This window comes from Tursiops truncatus, chromosome 17 (assembly GCF_011762595.2).
Source record: "Tursiops truncatus isolate mTurTru1 chromosome 17, mTurTru1.mat.Y, whole genome shotgun sequence".
Taxonomy (NCBI): domain Eukaryota; kingdom Metazoa; phylum Chordata; class Mammalia; order Artiodactyla; family Delphinidae; genus Tursiops; species Tursiops truncatus.
Genome location: NC_047050.1, coordinates 43,627,538 through 43,643,898, shown reverse-complemented (window position 1 = coordinate 43,643,898; position 16,361 = coordinate 43,627,538). Strand labels below are relative to the sequence as shown.

The 16,361-nt window shown below is 46.2% G+C and overlaps 1 protein-coding gene across 5 annotated transcripts in view; it reads left to right on the top strand.

Annotated features, from left to right (window-relative positions):
- Window positions 1–16,361, top strand: part of SNX31 (sorting nexin 31) — a 63,441-nt gene that overhangs the window by 16,382 nt on the left and 30,698 nt on the right. For all 5 annotated transcript variants that reach the window (XM_019925053.3, XM_019925052.3, XM_019925051.3 and 2 more), the window contains exons 4-7: window positions 595–659; window positions 9,476–9,586; window positions 13,879–13,969; window positions 14,932–15,019. In XM_019925053.3, coding sequence (XP_019780612.1) covers window positions 595–659; window positions 9,476–9,586; window positions 13,879–13,969; window positions 14,932–15,019 — 355 coding nt within the window. The remainder of the gene's footprint in view (window positions 1–594; window positions 660–9,475; window positions 9,587–13,878; window positions 13,970–14,931; window positions 15,020–16,361) is intronic.

The window sequence follows — 16,361 nt, the reverse complement described above, 5'->3', positions numbered from 1 at the left end:
GAGGTCCTCAGGGGAGAGCCTTGGCCCATCTGCCACAGCGCTGGGTATTGGTATCTGGAGCTTTAAAACTAAGGGGCAAATTGCTCTTATAAGTATAGAAGAATGAAATTTTAAATATCTGACAGCCTTATAATTGCTTTTTTTTTGGTAACCTCTTGAGAGCTCCCATCGTGAAAAGAGGTCCTCTTAATCAGTGTTTCTTGGTTGATTTAAAATTTTCAAATTACCAAGCATCCTGCTAAAGTGGGAGTCTAGGTCCAAGTTTTTAGATCTTATTGCTACCTCGTATTAACCCCATCATCCTTCTAGTAGGGGCAGCTAGATAGATATTGGGCCAGGGGTATGCGTGAATAAAGTAGGATTCCTGGAAACACTCAGCCGGATTGGTGTGATGGGTTCATGCTGCCTGCGAGGCTGCCTGGAGGAGGCGGGCTTTGTAGATTTTCTTGAATTTGAGAAGTCACAGGCTCCATCGCCTTCAAGGAGGCAGCGGTGCACTGGCAAGGCCTGGAGGGCTTCCTGGAGGACAGAGCAGTTTAACAGAGCAGTCAACCCAGCCCAGTGGTAACCTGGCTCGCTGTCCCTGTTTTTCAGTAACCATGGACCCAAACATGTTGAGAAGTGATGTCTTCGTTGATTTTTTGAAACTGGTGCAGCTGGTAAGCTTGCTTTTCTTGACTAAGGTCATTATTTCACTGCAGAATATGTCTCCGTGTGTGCTTTTCTGGTCATCAGCCCTACAGAGCCTGGATTCAGATAAAATACATTCGTTTGGAGTAACAGGAAAATGGTTCCTATTTTGTTGCTTTGGAAGTTGAGATTCTAGATGGAAAATTAAGTGTGTCACTTGACCTTTTGCCCACTTTATTTAAGCAGATACCTTTTTTCCTGTAGCTTAAGCATTGTGCATCTCAAAACTAGCCATGGAGGAGAGAACCTTTTACCATTAAGTGCACCCATGACAATTGTGGGACCCTACTTTTGTAGCTGGGACTTCCAAGTGTGCCACAGTGAAGACCTCAGGACAGTAGTAATAGCCATGCCAGCTATCACTTGTATATTCTCTGCTCCTGACTTTATCGTAAACGGATCATGGAGAAAATTCAGTCTCAACAGAATGACAGACAGCACCTCCCTTTCCTTTGTTGGTCTAAAGAACAACTGTTCTCTTGTCCCCTAGAGGCTGGAACTTGGCCAAGTACATTTGTTTAGCACGGCACCCATTCAGGTGGTACACATAGGAACATTTTTATGCCTGCATGTACATTCTTTTTTTTTAATATGTAGATTTAATTAATTAATTAATTTTTGGCTGCGTTGGGTCTTCGTTGCTGCGCGTGGGCTTTCTCTAGTTGCGGCGAGCGGGGGCTACTCTTCGCTGTGGTGCACAGGCTTCCCATTATGGTGGCTTCTCTTGTTGCGGAGCATGGGCTCTAGGCGTGCGGGCTCAGTAGTTGTGGCACGCGGGCTTCAGTAGCTGTGGCTCGTGGGCTCTAGAGCGCAGGCTCAGTAGTTGTGGTGCACGGGCTTAATTGCTCTGCAGCACGTGGGATCTTCCCGAACCAGGGCTCGAACCCATGTCCCCTGCATTGGCAGGTGGATTCTTAACCACTGCGCCACCAGGGAAGCCCTGCGTGTACATTCTTGACTGAATGGAAGAGCTTCAAAAGGATTGAAATTGCACAATGACGTGATATTACTGAACTGGCTCCTTAGGTCAGGGAGGAATGATACCTTGATCAGACGTGTAAAAACTGGGAGCAAATTTGCATTTACTCAGTTGTTCAAGTGTGTTGACAAACTTACTGGTCCAGTCAACTGAGAAATGCCCCTAGAGTCTCCCCTCCCATTGTATAATTGCTCGTACTTTCACATACACTTAATGGTATGTGTGTATATATATATATGTATATGTATATACTTTTCTTTGAAAAGGTTGTTTTTGAGGCAGTGCTAGTGGTAACATTCCAACAGCACAAAAGGGTCTATGATGAAAGTAACCTCGCTTCCACCATGGGTCTCCAGGGCCCCCCCTCAGAGACAACTGTTGTTTACAGTTTAATGTATGTCCCTTCCACGCATTTCCATGCACATGCAAGCATTCCTATGTATGCATATCCTTTTTTGCTTTGCAGACAAGCACACACTCTACCCACTTTCTGAACCTTGTTTTTCAAAGTTTACACCTTGCAAACTTTCTATGCGAATGCATGGAGGTACAGTCAGCCGTGGTTCTGTCATCTTTGTGTGCATTATGGTTTTTACTTTCAATGCTTTCTAAAAATCATTCAGAAGATGGCAGTGTTTTGGAGCTTTGTTTTGAGTGTCTTTTTTTCCTGATAATTTAAAGGAGTTTTTTTTTTAATGTGTTTTTCTTTCCTCCTTTCTTTCTTTTTAATTGGGATATAGTTGTTTTACAATGTTGTGTTAGTTTCTACTGTGCAGCGAATTGAAGTAGAGTTCCCTGTGCTATACAGCAGGTTCTCATTAGTTTTCTATTTTATACATATTAGCGTATATATGTCAATCCCCATCTCCCAATCCATCCCACCCCACCTTTCCCCACTTGGTGTCCATACATTTGTTCTCTACATCTGTTTTATTTGATTTTAGTGCTCTCAGTATTTTTTTATCTGTATAACTGCACAGAAACCTTTTGCCCCCGCTGCATTTTGCAGCGTCTCTTCCTGCTTCTTCTGATGAGATTTTCACTTTTGCAATGGCTTTATTTTTCACTCCTGTTGCTTCCGTGAACTTGGCCAGCTTCCTTTCACGTCTATTCGCTTACCTCTTTTTGGAGACCTTGATCTGTTCTTTGAGGTCTGAGTTCAGAGAAGCCTTATTTTGATTAACACAGCCATTGTTTTCATCTCCTTGGTGGCCTCACTTTTGGGGGGGATATATTTTTCACTTAGTTGGTCATGTTTCTTTCCTCCTTTCTTGCGGGATTTTTGCCTCTCGTTCTCCCAGGTGATCCATCAACTTTGAAAGGGGTGCATTCAGTAAGCCAGCTGGCCCACGGTGTTGGAAGTTGCTGGAGCTGAGCTGGTAGAACCTGTCTGCCGTACTTCTGGATCTTGCCTCTCCATCTCTGAGGACTTTCTCACTAACACTTTGCCCCAGGCCAGAGCGGCATGTCTGCAGTGAAACCCAAACCACAGTTTCTCTTATCAAGATCACATCTTCAACCATCCTGCTGACTAATCAGCCTCAGAACTGGCTTAGTGGTTAGAGTGCAGGCTCAAAGTGAGATGGCCAAGGTTTAAATTTTGGCTGCCCTACTTTGGATTTGTGTTTACTTAGTCTCTTTGTATGTCAGTCTCCCCTTCTCTAAAATGGGGAGAATGGCTCCTCTCTTAGTGCTGTTGGGAGGATTAAGTGAGCCAGTGCTCTTAAGGCACTTAAATGTAATCTGGCCAATGTTATAACACTTATGTGGTCCTCCTGCTATTACCAATGCCAGTCCTTTTTCCTCTTCCCAGCCTGCTGAGAGATTGCTTCCGGCAAAGATGGCGGGCCAGCACATCTCTCCCCAGACACCAGGTGGTGTCAACTGGGCCCAGAGTTGTGCTCCCAGACCTGCCTAGTGCTTCCTGATGAACTGCTTTAACACAGCTTCTATGTGGCTTGAGTCCTGCCCGCTGCATCTTTGTACCTCTGCTTCCCTTCTCCCTGACCAGACCCAATTTTCACCAGAGACAGCCCCTCTGAAAACCCAGTTGTCCAGGCTTGGGACCATTTTGAACTTCTTCAAAGATGGCGAGGTGTGGGTCTGCCAGACCATTCAAGTAGCCCAAGGAGCAGGGATTGGGAAGTTTCCCCACCTCAATATTATACAGACCCCACCTAAATATTTTCACTGCCTTTGATAAGTGCCTGGCCTGCAGTTTCCCAGTGGTTATCGCCAAATAATCACACGCTCACGGGCGTGGCTCTCCAGGGCTCAGCAAGTACTAGCAGATCTTCCTGTCTCTGGGCAAGGACACACTGTGTGAGAAACGTGAATACATGTGACCGCGTAGGAGCCTTCCGAGGAGCCTCTATCAAGGATGGCCAAAGGCAAGCTGCAGTCATCAGAGGGGGTTGCCTCTACAGGGCATTCAGTCTGGGCCAGACCCAGTGCTTTCTGTGTGGTACCTCATTTATCCCTCACAACTTGTTGAGGACGGTGCTGTTAGTGTCTCTTTTTCAGGTTAAGTAATTTGTCCAAGGACCCACATCTTCATAAGTGGAAGCCCAGCGAGCCTGGATCCACTGACGTCATGAGATAGTTCTAGAGTGGTGGCAGCCCCCCAGCCCCGCCCCCTGCCAGGTACCCCCTGTTGTGTGTGTCTAGCCTCCACCACCCGCCCCCGCCCCCGACTTACCATGCTCTGTGCTTTTGCCCTGCAATTGCCTCTGAGATGAAGGGACTTTTGAAAAGGCAAAACCAAAGTCTTTAGACTAAAGACTTTTTATGTTCCTGGTTCTTAATCTAAAGTGTGGACAGCATGTTTGAGAAAAAGGAGACTAAGAAGGTATTTGGAATGGCTTTTGTATACTTGGGAAGTTAGGGGCAATTTATGTATCTGGGAAGTGTTGCCCACCATAGCTCTGGGGGCTCTAGGAAATGACTGTTTCCCCATTTCCTCTTAAGAATGTTTTCCGTGTCCCTTGGAGTGAAATGATTAGGACCGATTATTAAGTATGATAGAAATTTAGAGGTTGGCGAGTCCAAATATGGATTTTCTTGGATAATAAAGCTCAGGATAAGCACCGTGGCTACCAGACATTCTTCTGCCTCAGAGCAGAATATCAATAACGCACACTGATGGAGCTTCTTCGATAAATTAAACAATTTCTCAGGGTGTTACATTCGATTTGAAAAGAATTAGCACATGTTTCAAAATGTGTTAAGGCAGCCCATGGTATTGGAGGATTTCGAGGTTTCTTAAAAATAAATGCATTCCGTTTACTACTGTGAATTGTGTGTTTTAATTCCTGATCTGCCCTAGATCAAGATGAGTTAAGTTTTGTTTTCCTGCAATCCGAACACACCACTTTGGTTTTTTTCCTCTAATTGCGTTTTTGTATGGCTTTTACATTTTATAAATTATATATGTACAAGTAAAATTCAAGTATCACAAATAGAGCCACATTCCTCCTTGATCACCACTCCAAATGTTTTATCTGTTGTTCACTTGCTTTTATTTCATAGTACAAAGGTTTTTCAATGGTTTATTTCTCCTGTTTACCATATTGTTCTAAAAATGTTTATTTTTTTATATTTTTTTGCGGTATGCGGGCCTCTCACTGTTGTGGCCTCTCCCATTGCGGAGCACAGGCTCCAGACGCGCAGGCTCAGCGGCCATGGCTCACGGGCCCAGCCGCTCCGCGGCATGTGGGATCTTCCCGGACCGGGGCACGAACCCGTGTCCCCTGCATCGGCAGGCGGACTCTCAACCACTGTGCCACCAGGGAAGCCCTCTTTCCTTTTCTTTTTAAAAAATTTATTTATTTGGCTGCACGGGTCTTAGTTGAAGCATGCAGGATCTTTAGTTGCGGCACACAGGATCTTTAGTTGCGGCACATGGGATCTTTAGTTGTGGCATGTGGGATCTAGTTCCCTGACCAGGGATCTAACCCGGGCCCCCTGCACTGGGAGCACAGAGTCTTAACCACTGGACCACCAGGGAAGTCCCACCCCTGAATCTTTTCTTGACTCTTTTATTTCTTATCTGTTGCCACTAAGTCAAATCAAAGGTACATAACGACCTCATCATTCCTACTGCTAACAATAATGAAACAATAAAGCTGTCATTTGAGTGTTTGCAATGAATGGCATCCCACTCTTCCCATCCTTACTTTTCGAGCTGAAGGAATGGAGTACACAGAAGGGAAGTCACCTGTCAAGGTTTACACAGGGTCACATGCAGTGAGTGTGGAGTTAGGCTTGGAACCAAGCAGTCTGCTCGGTGGATCATGAGTTTCTTAAGCACACGGTCTAGCCCTGTTCCTCGGTACCTCGCACACGGATGACTGTCTCCAACTTCTCTCAAGTCTCCCACATCCTCCAGTCCCTCCTCTAGTTCATTTTCACCACAGTGCCAGACACATCTTTCCATAACTCCATTTACATCCTTCCATGTGCCTGATCCAGAACCACCATGGCCCCCTTTTGCTTTTTTTTTTTTTTTTTTTTTTTTTTTTGCGGTACGCGGGCCTCTCACTGCTGTGGCCTCTCCCGTTGCGGAGCACAGGCTCCAGACGCGCAGGCTCAGCGACCATGGCTCACGGGCCCAGCTGCTCCGCGGCATGTGGGATCTTCCCAGACCGGGGCACGAACCCGCGTCCCCTGCATCAGCAGGCGGACCCTCAACCACTGCGCCACCAGGGAAGCCCCCTTTTGCCTTTTTAAATAAAATCCTCAAGAGTCTGATTTCAGGGCCATCTATAATCTGACCCACTCTACCAATGCAATCTGCTTCCTCACTTTTCTTTTGCAGAAGAATTTAATATGGATATGCGTTTCTATTATTTTAACTGTTTATATAATTTAGATACCTATTGGTCTGCAATATAGTTTGAGTTGGGAGTTGCACTGAAGTAACAAATTAATGGTAACTTTTCCTTAAATCATATCCAAAGGCAATGACATCTTTCCGTTTATTTCAAGAGTGTTTTTCCTCAGAGGTAAGAAGTGTTTGTGAGGCCAGATACCTTTAAGAACCTAAGACCTAGGCAAAGGTATACCTAGAAAGGGACTATTTGCAGCAGTTGCTCTGGGGAAACCCCTGACCCTTGACTACTCTGCTAGATATGGGGTCTTGGGAGCCCTACTGTTAGCAGTTATCATAACTGCAGGGGAAGTGGGGAAATCTGCCAGAATTCCCCCAGGAAGGTAAAAGTGAAGAAAGTATGAGAGAGCTGTGTAGGGAGCTCAGGGCCTGTGCTATGGAGGTGGGAAACCAGTGCCCCTGACATGCTCTGGGAGGGCTTGGAGTGATTTTCACAGGATCCCAGGAGGTGGGTTGTCCCGGCACTGGATGCTTGAAGGGAAAACCTGGCAGGTGGTTGGTTTAGCATCTGCTGATTTGGAGGCTAGTACTGACAGGGAGAAGCCACAGGACTGTTTGAAAAGTGACCAACACAGTGATCGATAAGTGGCAGATTGACTCAGGCAGACAGACACTTACTGTACGTGGAGGGGGCAGCATAACATGGTCCCTTATGCTGGTACTACGGTAGTAACATGGCAGCCACATAACTTATCCAAACTCGGACACTTTTGAGAGTGGAGGCGGCACTCTGAGTGTTATGATACGTTAGTCTGCTCGGGCTGCCATAACTGGGAATCTTAACGAACAGAAATTCCTAAAACTGTGAGAAATAAATTTCTTCTTTGTGCGTGTGTGCAGAGAGAGCAAGCTCTGTGGTGTCTCTTCCTACAAGGAAACTAATCCCATCATGAGGGACACTTAACCCTAATCACTTCCCAAAGGCTCCATCTGCAAACACCATCACATTGGAGGTTAGGGCACGAACCTGAATGGGGGAGGAGGGACACAAACATTCACTCCAAGGCAATGCTGGACCAGCCAGGAGATGAGTCCAACCTAGTTGAGCCCAGGCTGTGGAGTCACGAGGAGCTGGCCTTGAATCCTGCCTCTGCCACCAACTAGCAGTGTGTCCTGGAGGAGTAATTTAACCTTCGTAGACTTGTACTTCATCTGAAAAAGGGGGCTTAATGAGTGTATATCCCTCATGGAGTTGTTATGAGAATTACATGCGCTACCCTCAATATATGTGAAGCAGTTAGCACAGAGCCCAATTATCATTATCGTGATCCAACAATATATTTGTATGTAATAAATAGATAGTATATTTACTCATAAATGAGATGCTATCTCTACAAGTTGCCTGTATATGTGGATATAACACCTTCACAAACTGCTGCTTTTGTGGACGAACCCTTTGAATTTGGGAAGCAGCAGCATTTCTCTTCTAAAGCACTTAGGTTCAGAATCATAGACATTTAGTGATTGTAAGTAAGTGGGTTCAGGGCAGGCGTGGTTAAGATGTAAAGTCAAAGCTTGCCCTTGGATAACAAAATTAGGAAAAAATAAGCCTGTTACTAACATGATGGACCTTTTGAGGTACTTGGGCAGTGCGATTGGGTTGTTGGATTTCCCGGTTCCCTACAAAGCCTGGTGCCTAATCCTCTGTGTCTGTGAATGGCAGGGGGTGGTCAGGAGGACTAAGGAGGGCGAGGTGCTGCCTGTTGAGGGGAAAGGGGTCTCACCCGGTCAGCTGACCTGAGCCCCAACCCCGTGATCTCCCAATAATCTTCTGATCAGTCATCAGGACCTTCCCTCCCCCAAACCGATACCAGGAAGGAGGTGACCTGGATGTAAATTTTCTGGTCACTAAAAAGAGATACTGCCTCTCCCCCCATCCCCCCCGCCCCCATCCCCACACACTGTGTTGCTAATTACTAATATTCTGGCTTATATAGCAGGCTCAGAACACAGAAAATGATCTGAATGGCTCTTTTCTCATTTCTCCCAAGGATGACACATCACTAGTGCCGTTCTAAATGCCTAGGAGAGAAGGGAACGCATTGCATGCAGTGGCTGCGTCAGGGTTTAGTCCATCGTGGAACCTGAGATGAGAACGCTGTGACCGGGATCAGCCTCCCAGAGACAAGCAGCTCTGTAGACTGACAGGGTCCCATTCAGAGGCACTGAGAACAGCCACCCCCAGATGCAGCTGCCCTGGAGGCCCGTGTGGGCAGCCACTGGCCCTGCCTCCCCGTCAGGGTCACTCTCTCTAAGGAAACTGAGTGCCGACCTCAGCCTCGTGCTTTCCTGAACTCGGACGGGCTTCCCCTGTCTGTAGCATGTCTCTGACATCCTAGAATGCTCTATCCGAGAGGTTCACAGGTCCCCGGATTCGCAGTCCCCTCTGGCACACACGCATCCCCTCACAGAAGGCCAGAATGCGAGAGTGCAGGCAGGGCTGTGCTGAGCTGGGGTGTTGGCCCCTTAGCTGGGTGCCCATTCACCAGATAGAGACCTGATCCCCACACAGGCCTCAAAGTTTGCAGCTTCAGAGTTTTGCTGCAGCAGAACCATAAATTAGCGCATATTACAAATTTTTAGGGATGCCTGGCAATGTTGAATATGAGAGTTAAAATCTGGGATGGCCAAGAGTTACGTGGATGGTTTTCTCAAAAGCTTTTTCCCTAAGGCAGATGCCTTGTTTATTGGGAAATTATTCAAGCTGCATGTCATTGCTTTGCCTGAGCTCCTCTCCACCCTCTCCTCACCCCCACCACATCCCCAAAACCAGTCCCCCAAATCTCTGCACTTGGCTTGCATTTGCTTTGGGTACTGTATGCCCCAAGGACCCACCGAGAGGAAGATGACTGTCTCCTGCGTCGATGTGCCCCGTGGAAGGGCGCCAAAGCTCATTGTGCTTCCTTTTGCTTTCATAGGACACATTTAGCATCACTACCGAGAAAGCGTCTCTGGATATATTTCTGCCCGATGGAAGGAGCATTAAAGTCGAAATTCTAACATCAGATACTGCCGAAAGAGTCCTAGAGGTAAATTCTATCCAAATTCCAGCCCCAGAACTGAATTTAGGAATCATTCTGTTTGAAGGCAGGGACTAGGATATGGTTACCTTCCAGAAGCTTCCTGCCTATCATTTTACTCTGGATGACTTATCTGTAGAGATGCTGGCTTCTGCTGACAGACTGATGGAGGAATCTCAGCTACAGCCGATCCCCAGGGTCTCTTTGGGTTTTTTTCCCCCTCTGTGGGCATCAACTTTCCAGGTCCTTGCTAAGGCTGTTGTTGGTTCTCTGGAACTCAGCCAGGGATGTGTCCTGCACATATGCCAAGTGCTTTATTACGGGATATCCCTACTCAGGAGCAGGAAGGAGGGTGGAGCCCAGATGAGACTACCCAGGTGGGCTGGTGACAACTTCTGGCAGACAGTGACGGTGGGGTTGTCAAAGCCAGAAAGAGTGGTCCCTCCTCCCTCACAGGGGAAAACCCCTGAAACCAATGCCCAGCACTTCTAATCCTGGGTCCACAGGACCAGAACCGAGTTCTGGTCAGTTCTCTGAGGACTCAGAGGACGAGACCCAGAAAGCATCCTTCCTTCTCCAGATGCAGCCATTACCAGCTCTGTCCCTGAGGCCTTTCCTTCCTCGAGCTGGGCTTCAGAGAGGACTCCGTCTTCTCTCACCCACACACTGCTGTAGGGCCAGCTCCCAGGTCCCTTGCCTTTGGAGGGTTTTAGTTTGTCAACTTAAATAAAAAGGTAAAATGAGGCAGCTCAAAATTGTCAAGAAGATGAGCGTGTTCAGGAATAGCAGAGGAATTGCAGCTGGGGACGCGAAAGCTGGAAAGGCTGCCGGCGTGTCCGCTGAGGTTGGGGGAGGCTTTATTTATGGGCTGGGAATGTAAAGAAGGGAGAGTTCAGTTAGAGTCTACTAAAATCAAAACAAATGGAGACCAGATTTGAAAATTCCCCCAGCAGACAAAACCGGTCCGGTCACACAAACAAAGCTGAATTCCACTTATTTTGTGAGACCAACCTGACCTGGGTCATATCTTGTTTGGGTCTCTGGAAACCAGGAGCAAAATTTCCCAAGGCTGATATGAGGCAACCCCGGACTAACTCTCTATCATTTAAGAAAATTGCAATATTATCTGTTTTCTGTGAATTAGGCATTTACGGGAAACCAGCCTGTCAGTCCTTAAGTCTTGTCTTCCTGAGGCACACTTGTGGGGCTTTCCATCTTATATCCTCCAGTTCCATTTAGATTGAATTTCTTTCACAAATTCTAATCCTCCAGAGAAACATTCAAGGGAGAATAAGAAGTTATAAACAGGAGGAAGTCGGAAAGTTTCTAGGACCTTTCCAAGGAGGGAAATTTCTCGTGCTAGGGTCCTGGTGTCTGCCGCCTTCTGAGCCGATGACCGGAAGTACTCCCTGCTGGGCTCCCAGCTCTTGATCCCGCCTCTACCTGACACTGTGGGACCTTCCTCCTGCATTATAGCTCCCCTTCCCAGCCTGGAGATCTGAGCCCACCTACGCCCTCCTGGCTGAGTCCCCAGATTAGGAAATACTCCTTCTCTAGATCTTGCTCTGCTCGAGAGTGATTATTTTGCACCTTTCTTCCTACTAAAGTCACTACATACACCCTTTTCTTGGCTCCAGGATTGTGACCTGGTTGCCCGGTATCAGCAGCCACCTGGTTGCTGAGGCCATCCGTTGAGAAGTTACCCTGGGTCCTCCTCCTTCACCTCCCAAATCCGACTGACACTACATCCCAAGTCTCTCTCCTCTTCATCCCCACGCCCCTAGCCGCTCCCAAACTAATCTCCCTGCTTCCAGTCTTGCTAAGCTGTACTGATTTCTAGAATGATCTTTCTAGAAATTATCAAGGGCCCTTGATGCTTAACACTTGAGTGGATTTATACCAAGAGACCCCAAAACGCAGTTCCCTAAATTGCCCTCCCTGGACTTACAAAGTGGGAGATAGACACATAATAGAAAGAGGAGACAGTAATAGTGAGAGTAGGGACCACAAACTCAGGTACTCTGTGGCCAGGCAGGTAAGTCAGAGGTGCAGCTGTAGGATATAAGCTCATTTGGAAATGGTTGGGCCTACAGAGAACCAGAGAGCAGCTGCCCTGCCCAAGGACACCATTATTGACATGTTTTACACACACTGGGCTCGCCGGCCAAACTAGACATAACTGTAGCTGAAGTTGGCTGCTGGTGGGAGTATGGGGTCTCCTATCTGCTGGGGTTAGGACAAGTCCCAGGTTCAAATTACAGAGCTGCTCCATGTGAGTTTGGGTAAGTTATTTAATTTTTTGAAATGATGTCTAAGTAATTATAGCAAGAGCTCACAATCCATCAGCAGTGGCGAGTATGGTTCTTATCATTATTAGTATGATGTTAGAGGGAGTGCTGAGTAAGTATTGAGTAGGGCAGTAAGTCTAGGGTTCCACAGTGCCACTTGTTTTGTCCAGTTCCCCTTGTAACTGATAGCAGAAGTTGAATGAGGTACATTAACCTCAGAAAAATGTACTTCCCCTCTTCCATCACATTGGCTCGTGAGAAATTCAAATCCATAGCATGGACATCATTAGCACTGGAGGTAAAATGAAGTAAAGGAGTTTCTGTATAAGGTAAAGCGAGCACTTGGCCAGGCACAGATGTGAATTCTCTTCCAGGGGCTGGGAAATGCTCTAGCTGACATAAAAATGTAACGTACATTTTGTATTTAAAAATTATTGTCCGTATCTTCTCAAGCATACTTGTCACCACGCTCACTTTGCTTCTCCAGCCATCCTGATGGGCTCTTTAAGGACCAGGAACAGACTAAAATCTCTTTTTTGCTTTCTGTGCATTTGTGCTAATGTAGTTGTATCGGTGGTGTTCGTGTTTTGAAGCATCATTGACATTTGCTAAGAAGGAAATACTATTGTGTCTCTTTTTGTACTGCTTTCTTGTCCTCGAAAGGTGTCTGTATTTATGTCTTTATAAATTATAGAAAGGGTCTCCGTTCCCACTCCTCTCTCTTCCTTGGCATGTAAGCTTGCTGTTTTCACTGAATGAGTCAGAGAAGAGAGAAATCTAATTTGAGTGGGCATGGGTTCATATTTACTCTAGGAGAAGATGACTTTGCAATCTGTTACCCCTGGGGCACACTCAGCCCCACACACAGAGGTGCCCTGTGTTTTGGTTCAGGGTTTTGCTTTGCTTTGTTTTTGTTTTTGTTTCGCAAGGGCATGGGGAAGAGAGTAAGGTAGAAAGGAGAATGGGGATAAACATTGAGGAAAAGTTGTGAAAAGTTCCCAGGCTCTTCTTTATTTTCAGAGCTATACTGAGAACACCTACTCATACCATCCACCTAATCAGACTGTCTCCCAAGGTAATTTACAGACCTCGGACAAGAAAGTTCCCCTTTCAGCCTCGTACAACTGCCACCTTGAGAACTTGGAGCCATGGTCAAAGGGTCAGCTCACGCACAGAGCCATACAGGTGGACCCCCGCGCAGAGGGTTGCAGAGGTGATCTAGCGAATTCAGACTAGGCATGCAAAGAAAACACCCAGAAACCCAGCCTTAAAGAGGGGGTGGGCTGGCAGAGCGGTGAGGGAAAGAGCCTGTGGAAGCATGAGTGTTCCTACTAAGGGAGGGTGAATGGATGTGAAATGTTCAGAGATTACAGCCTCATGACCAGTTGGTAAAAACGAAAACACTGGTGTTGAAATGAAAGCTGTTTGAGGTAAAGGTCAACGAGGAATATGAAATGAGGGCAGCCTGTGCCCGGGATCTGAGGTTTCACTGAGCAAAAGCCACACGAATTAGACTTGAGCATCACAGCAGACATCAGAGAGAAGCAGGCCTGGAGTGTCATAGGCGGACGTTAGCCTGTACACTTTTATATGCCAGCCAATGGTGGGGAACATCCCTTTTCCCAATATCTGGTAATCCAGCCCCCAGGGAAGGTAAATTGGAGTGTGGGCCCCAGGGGCAGGTATTACAGAAGGGCTGATGATCCTGGAGAATGGCTACTGCCCTCCAGTGGACAATAGAGCCCAAACCAATCTGGGAGACGAGTCCTTATCCCAGATGGGACAAACCAGTCTCAGCTGGGGCCAGTTCATGTCTATTGTTGGGGGGACTGATTATTATTTTTTTCACTGTAATTTTTTAAAATTTCTAAATTTTCTAAAATGAGTATATACCTTTTTTAGATTCGGGAAAGATTTCTCTTACTATCCACTGGCCCCTTAAAGCTCTTTTTATTGATATTTACAGGCGGACACTCCTAACTTTTCCCTCCTTTTTCTCATCTTCGGTTAAAGGTGGTATCACACAAAATTGGACTGTGTCAGGAGCTGCTGGGATACTTTGGACTATTTCTCATTCGGTCTTACAAAGAGGGCAAGCTGTCTGGTAAGGAGAGCAGGAAATGCAGGCAGCCTGAGATGGGGTGGGCAGGTGTGGGCAGGCACTCAGCCAGGAGGTGCGGGGTTGCAGCTGAGCGGCCAGTCACCCCCCAGGGGAACGCCCCAGTGTGTGGTCTCTACTACGACTCTCGGCCCCCGAACTGGACATTTGGGGATGCGGGCTGTGCCTTTGTTCAAGGTGAGCTGGGGCTGAGCAGCTCTAGAGGGGCAGCGTGGTCAGGAAGAAGACATCAGTTCTCTCCAGTAACCACACTTCCTCTTGTGCCTCCTGAGCCCCAGCGCTGCTGTCCGGTGCACCTTTATCCCTGCACGCTGGGGGCTGCTCTCCAGTCATGCCACAACCCCCTTGTGGATGGAGTGCTGGACTCCGGGCATCAGCAGATCCCATCAGACCTTGTTAAGGAATATCTCCTTGTTAAGGAATATTTGCTATGAAATGTGGATGATATAAATAAGTTCTTAGGTTCTTTAAAAATACATACATGCAGTAAGATAGTGACCAATGACATTGTTTCATATAGCTTTTGCTTTTCTCTACAGTGCATTTCTAGATATTACAACTTTTTTTTGTTGTGAGATGGCATCAGTTGTCTTCAAGTAGTTTACATATGTCCTCAGAATCTGTGGGGAGGTGATCTGGAGGTGGAAGTTAGCTTGGCCACCAGGAGCTGTGCTGTGCTGGTGAAGGCACTGGACCTCTCTGAATCCCAGTTTCTTCATCTGTATCACAGTGAAAATGTCCCCTACTCAAGCCATTGGTCTTTTATGAGGATCAAATGCTACTTATTTTTTAAATGAACTTCAGAAAGTTAAAAATTACATATAAATATAAGACAGTATTAATTATTCTTCTAATAGTAATGCTCTATTTTATCATTTTAAAGCACTGCACTGTATGAAAACTATCTGTGCTGTTTCAACCAATAAGACTCTTTTCCCTTTCTCTAGTCATTAAAAAATTGGTGGACTTTGAACTCCCTTATGTTAGCCTTCGCAGTTCTGAAGTGGAAAACTTCAAGGTTGGACTCAGGAAGTGGTGAGTAAGCTTTTACTGTGACAGGTTTCTCAGGATATCTTAGCTTTGCAGATCAGAGCTTGTCAGAATCTCCCACATCCAGCTCACAGCCTGACAGCTCCAGGGAGCTCAGGAGCTTGGGGAAGGTCCAGGAAAGCAATGAAGAGGAGAAAGGAGCGAATGAACCAGAACATTTGTCCTAAAGAACAGGATGTTGAGGATGACTTTCACTGGTCTCAAGTTAAAAGCTTGAGGGATATTATCATGAGGGTGGCAGCCATGAAGGTAAGGCTGTGGGTAGGGGGATTGGGGATTGGAGCAGGTAATGGTGAGGAATTATAGGTCGTGTGTTTGCTCTGGAATAGATGACTGACTGTATTTAATTGAAGGACTTTGTTGATGATTACAAGCAAGTCTGATTTATCTGTTGAACTGTGGTATTCCCTGAAGGCAAAGAGTGAGTGGACTCAGCTGATTTGCAGTGAATTTTTTTTTTTTTTTTTTTGCCATGCCGCACAGCTTGTGGGATCCTAGTTCCCCGACCAAGGATTGAACCTACCCCCCCTCGGCGGTGAAAATGCAGAGTCTAAACACTGGACCCCCAGGGAATTCCCCCACAGTGAATTTGAACTCTACGTATTTGGTTTATATTCCTAAAGGATTCCAGCAATACATGCTTATTTACTAGAGCCAGACATATTTTCCTCGGTTGATAGGACACAATCTAGGAAAAAAATCTGCAGTATCTTTGCAGAAAATACTTTTATTTCTGTCAGAAACAAGGGGTCCTCTGAAGAACAAACAAAATAACAATGGGGGAATGGGGGAATGAATCTGTAATTCCCAATGTTTATTACTGTGGCTGTATTGGATTGCTTCTTTGGCTCACTCTTTGCCCAGCCCAGTTAATCTGTAATCTGAACACAGAGGTTTTTAAAGAAATGCATTTTGACATCGAGGAATAGTAGATATCTTGACCTTGTGATGCCTTGCTAGAGCTCCAGGCTGTGGCTTTGAATTTTGGAAGAAGATTCCCAGCAAGGCTAGAAGTTCATATACTGCTATTCAAAAGTGTTCTGAGAAATGGTCAAAACCTGTGGCATGGAGCCCTGAGAAGGGGAAAAGTTTGCAGTTCTGTCTGAGAGTTTAGAGAGTAGTTATTCTTCTGGAAGCTGCCCCTAATAACAGGTGACTAAGCATAGTTGTTCCTGGGATCTGACTATGTGAACCGCAGGGTTTAGCTGAACTTTAGTCAAGTTATTCAAGCTCTCTAAGCCTCAGTTTCTTCATCTGTAAAATGGGAAATAATATAATAGGGTCTATCTCATAGGATTATAGTGAGAGTTAAATGAAGTAATCCTAT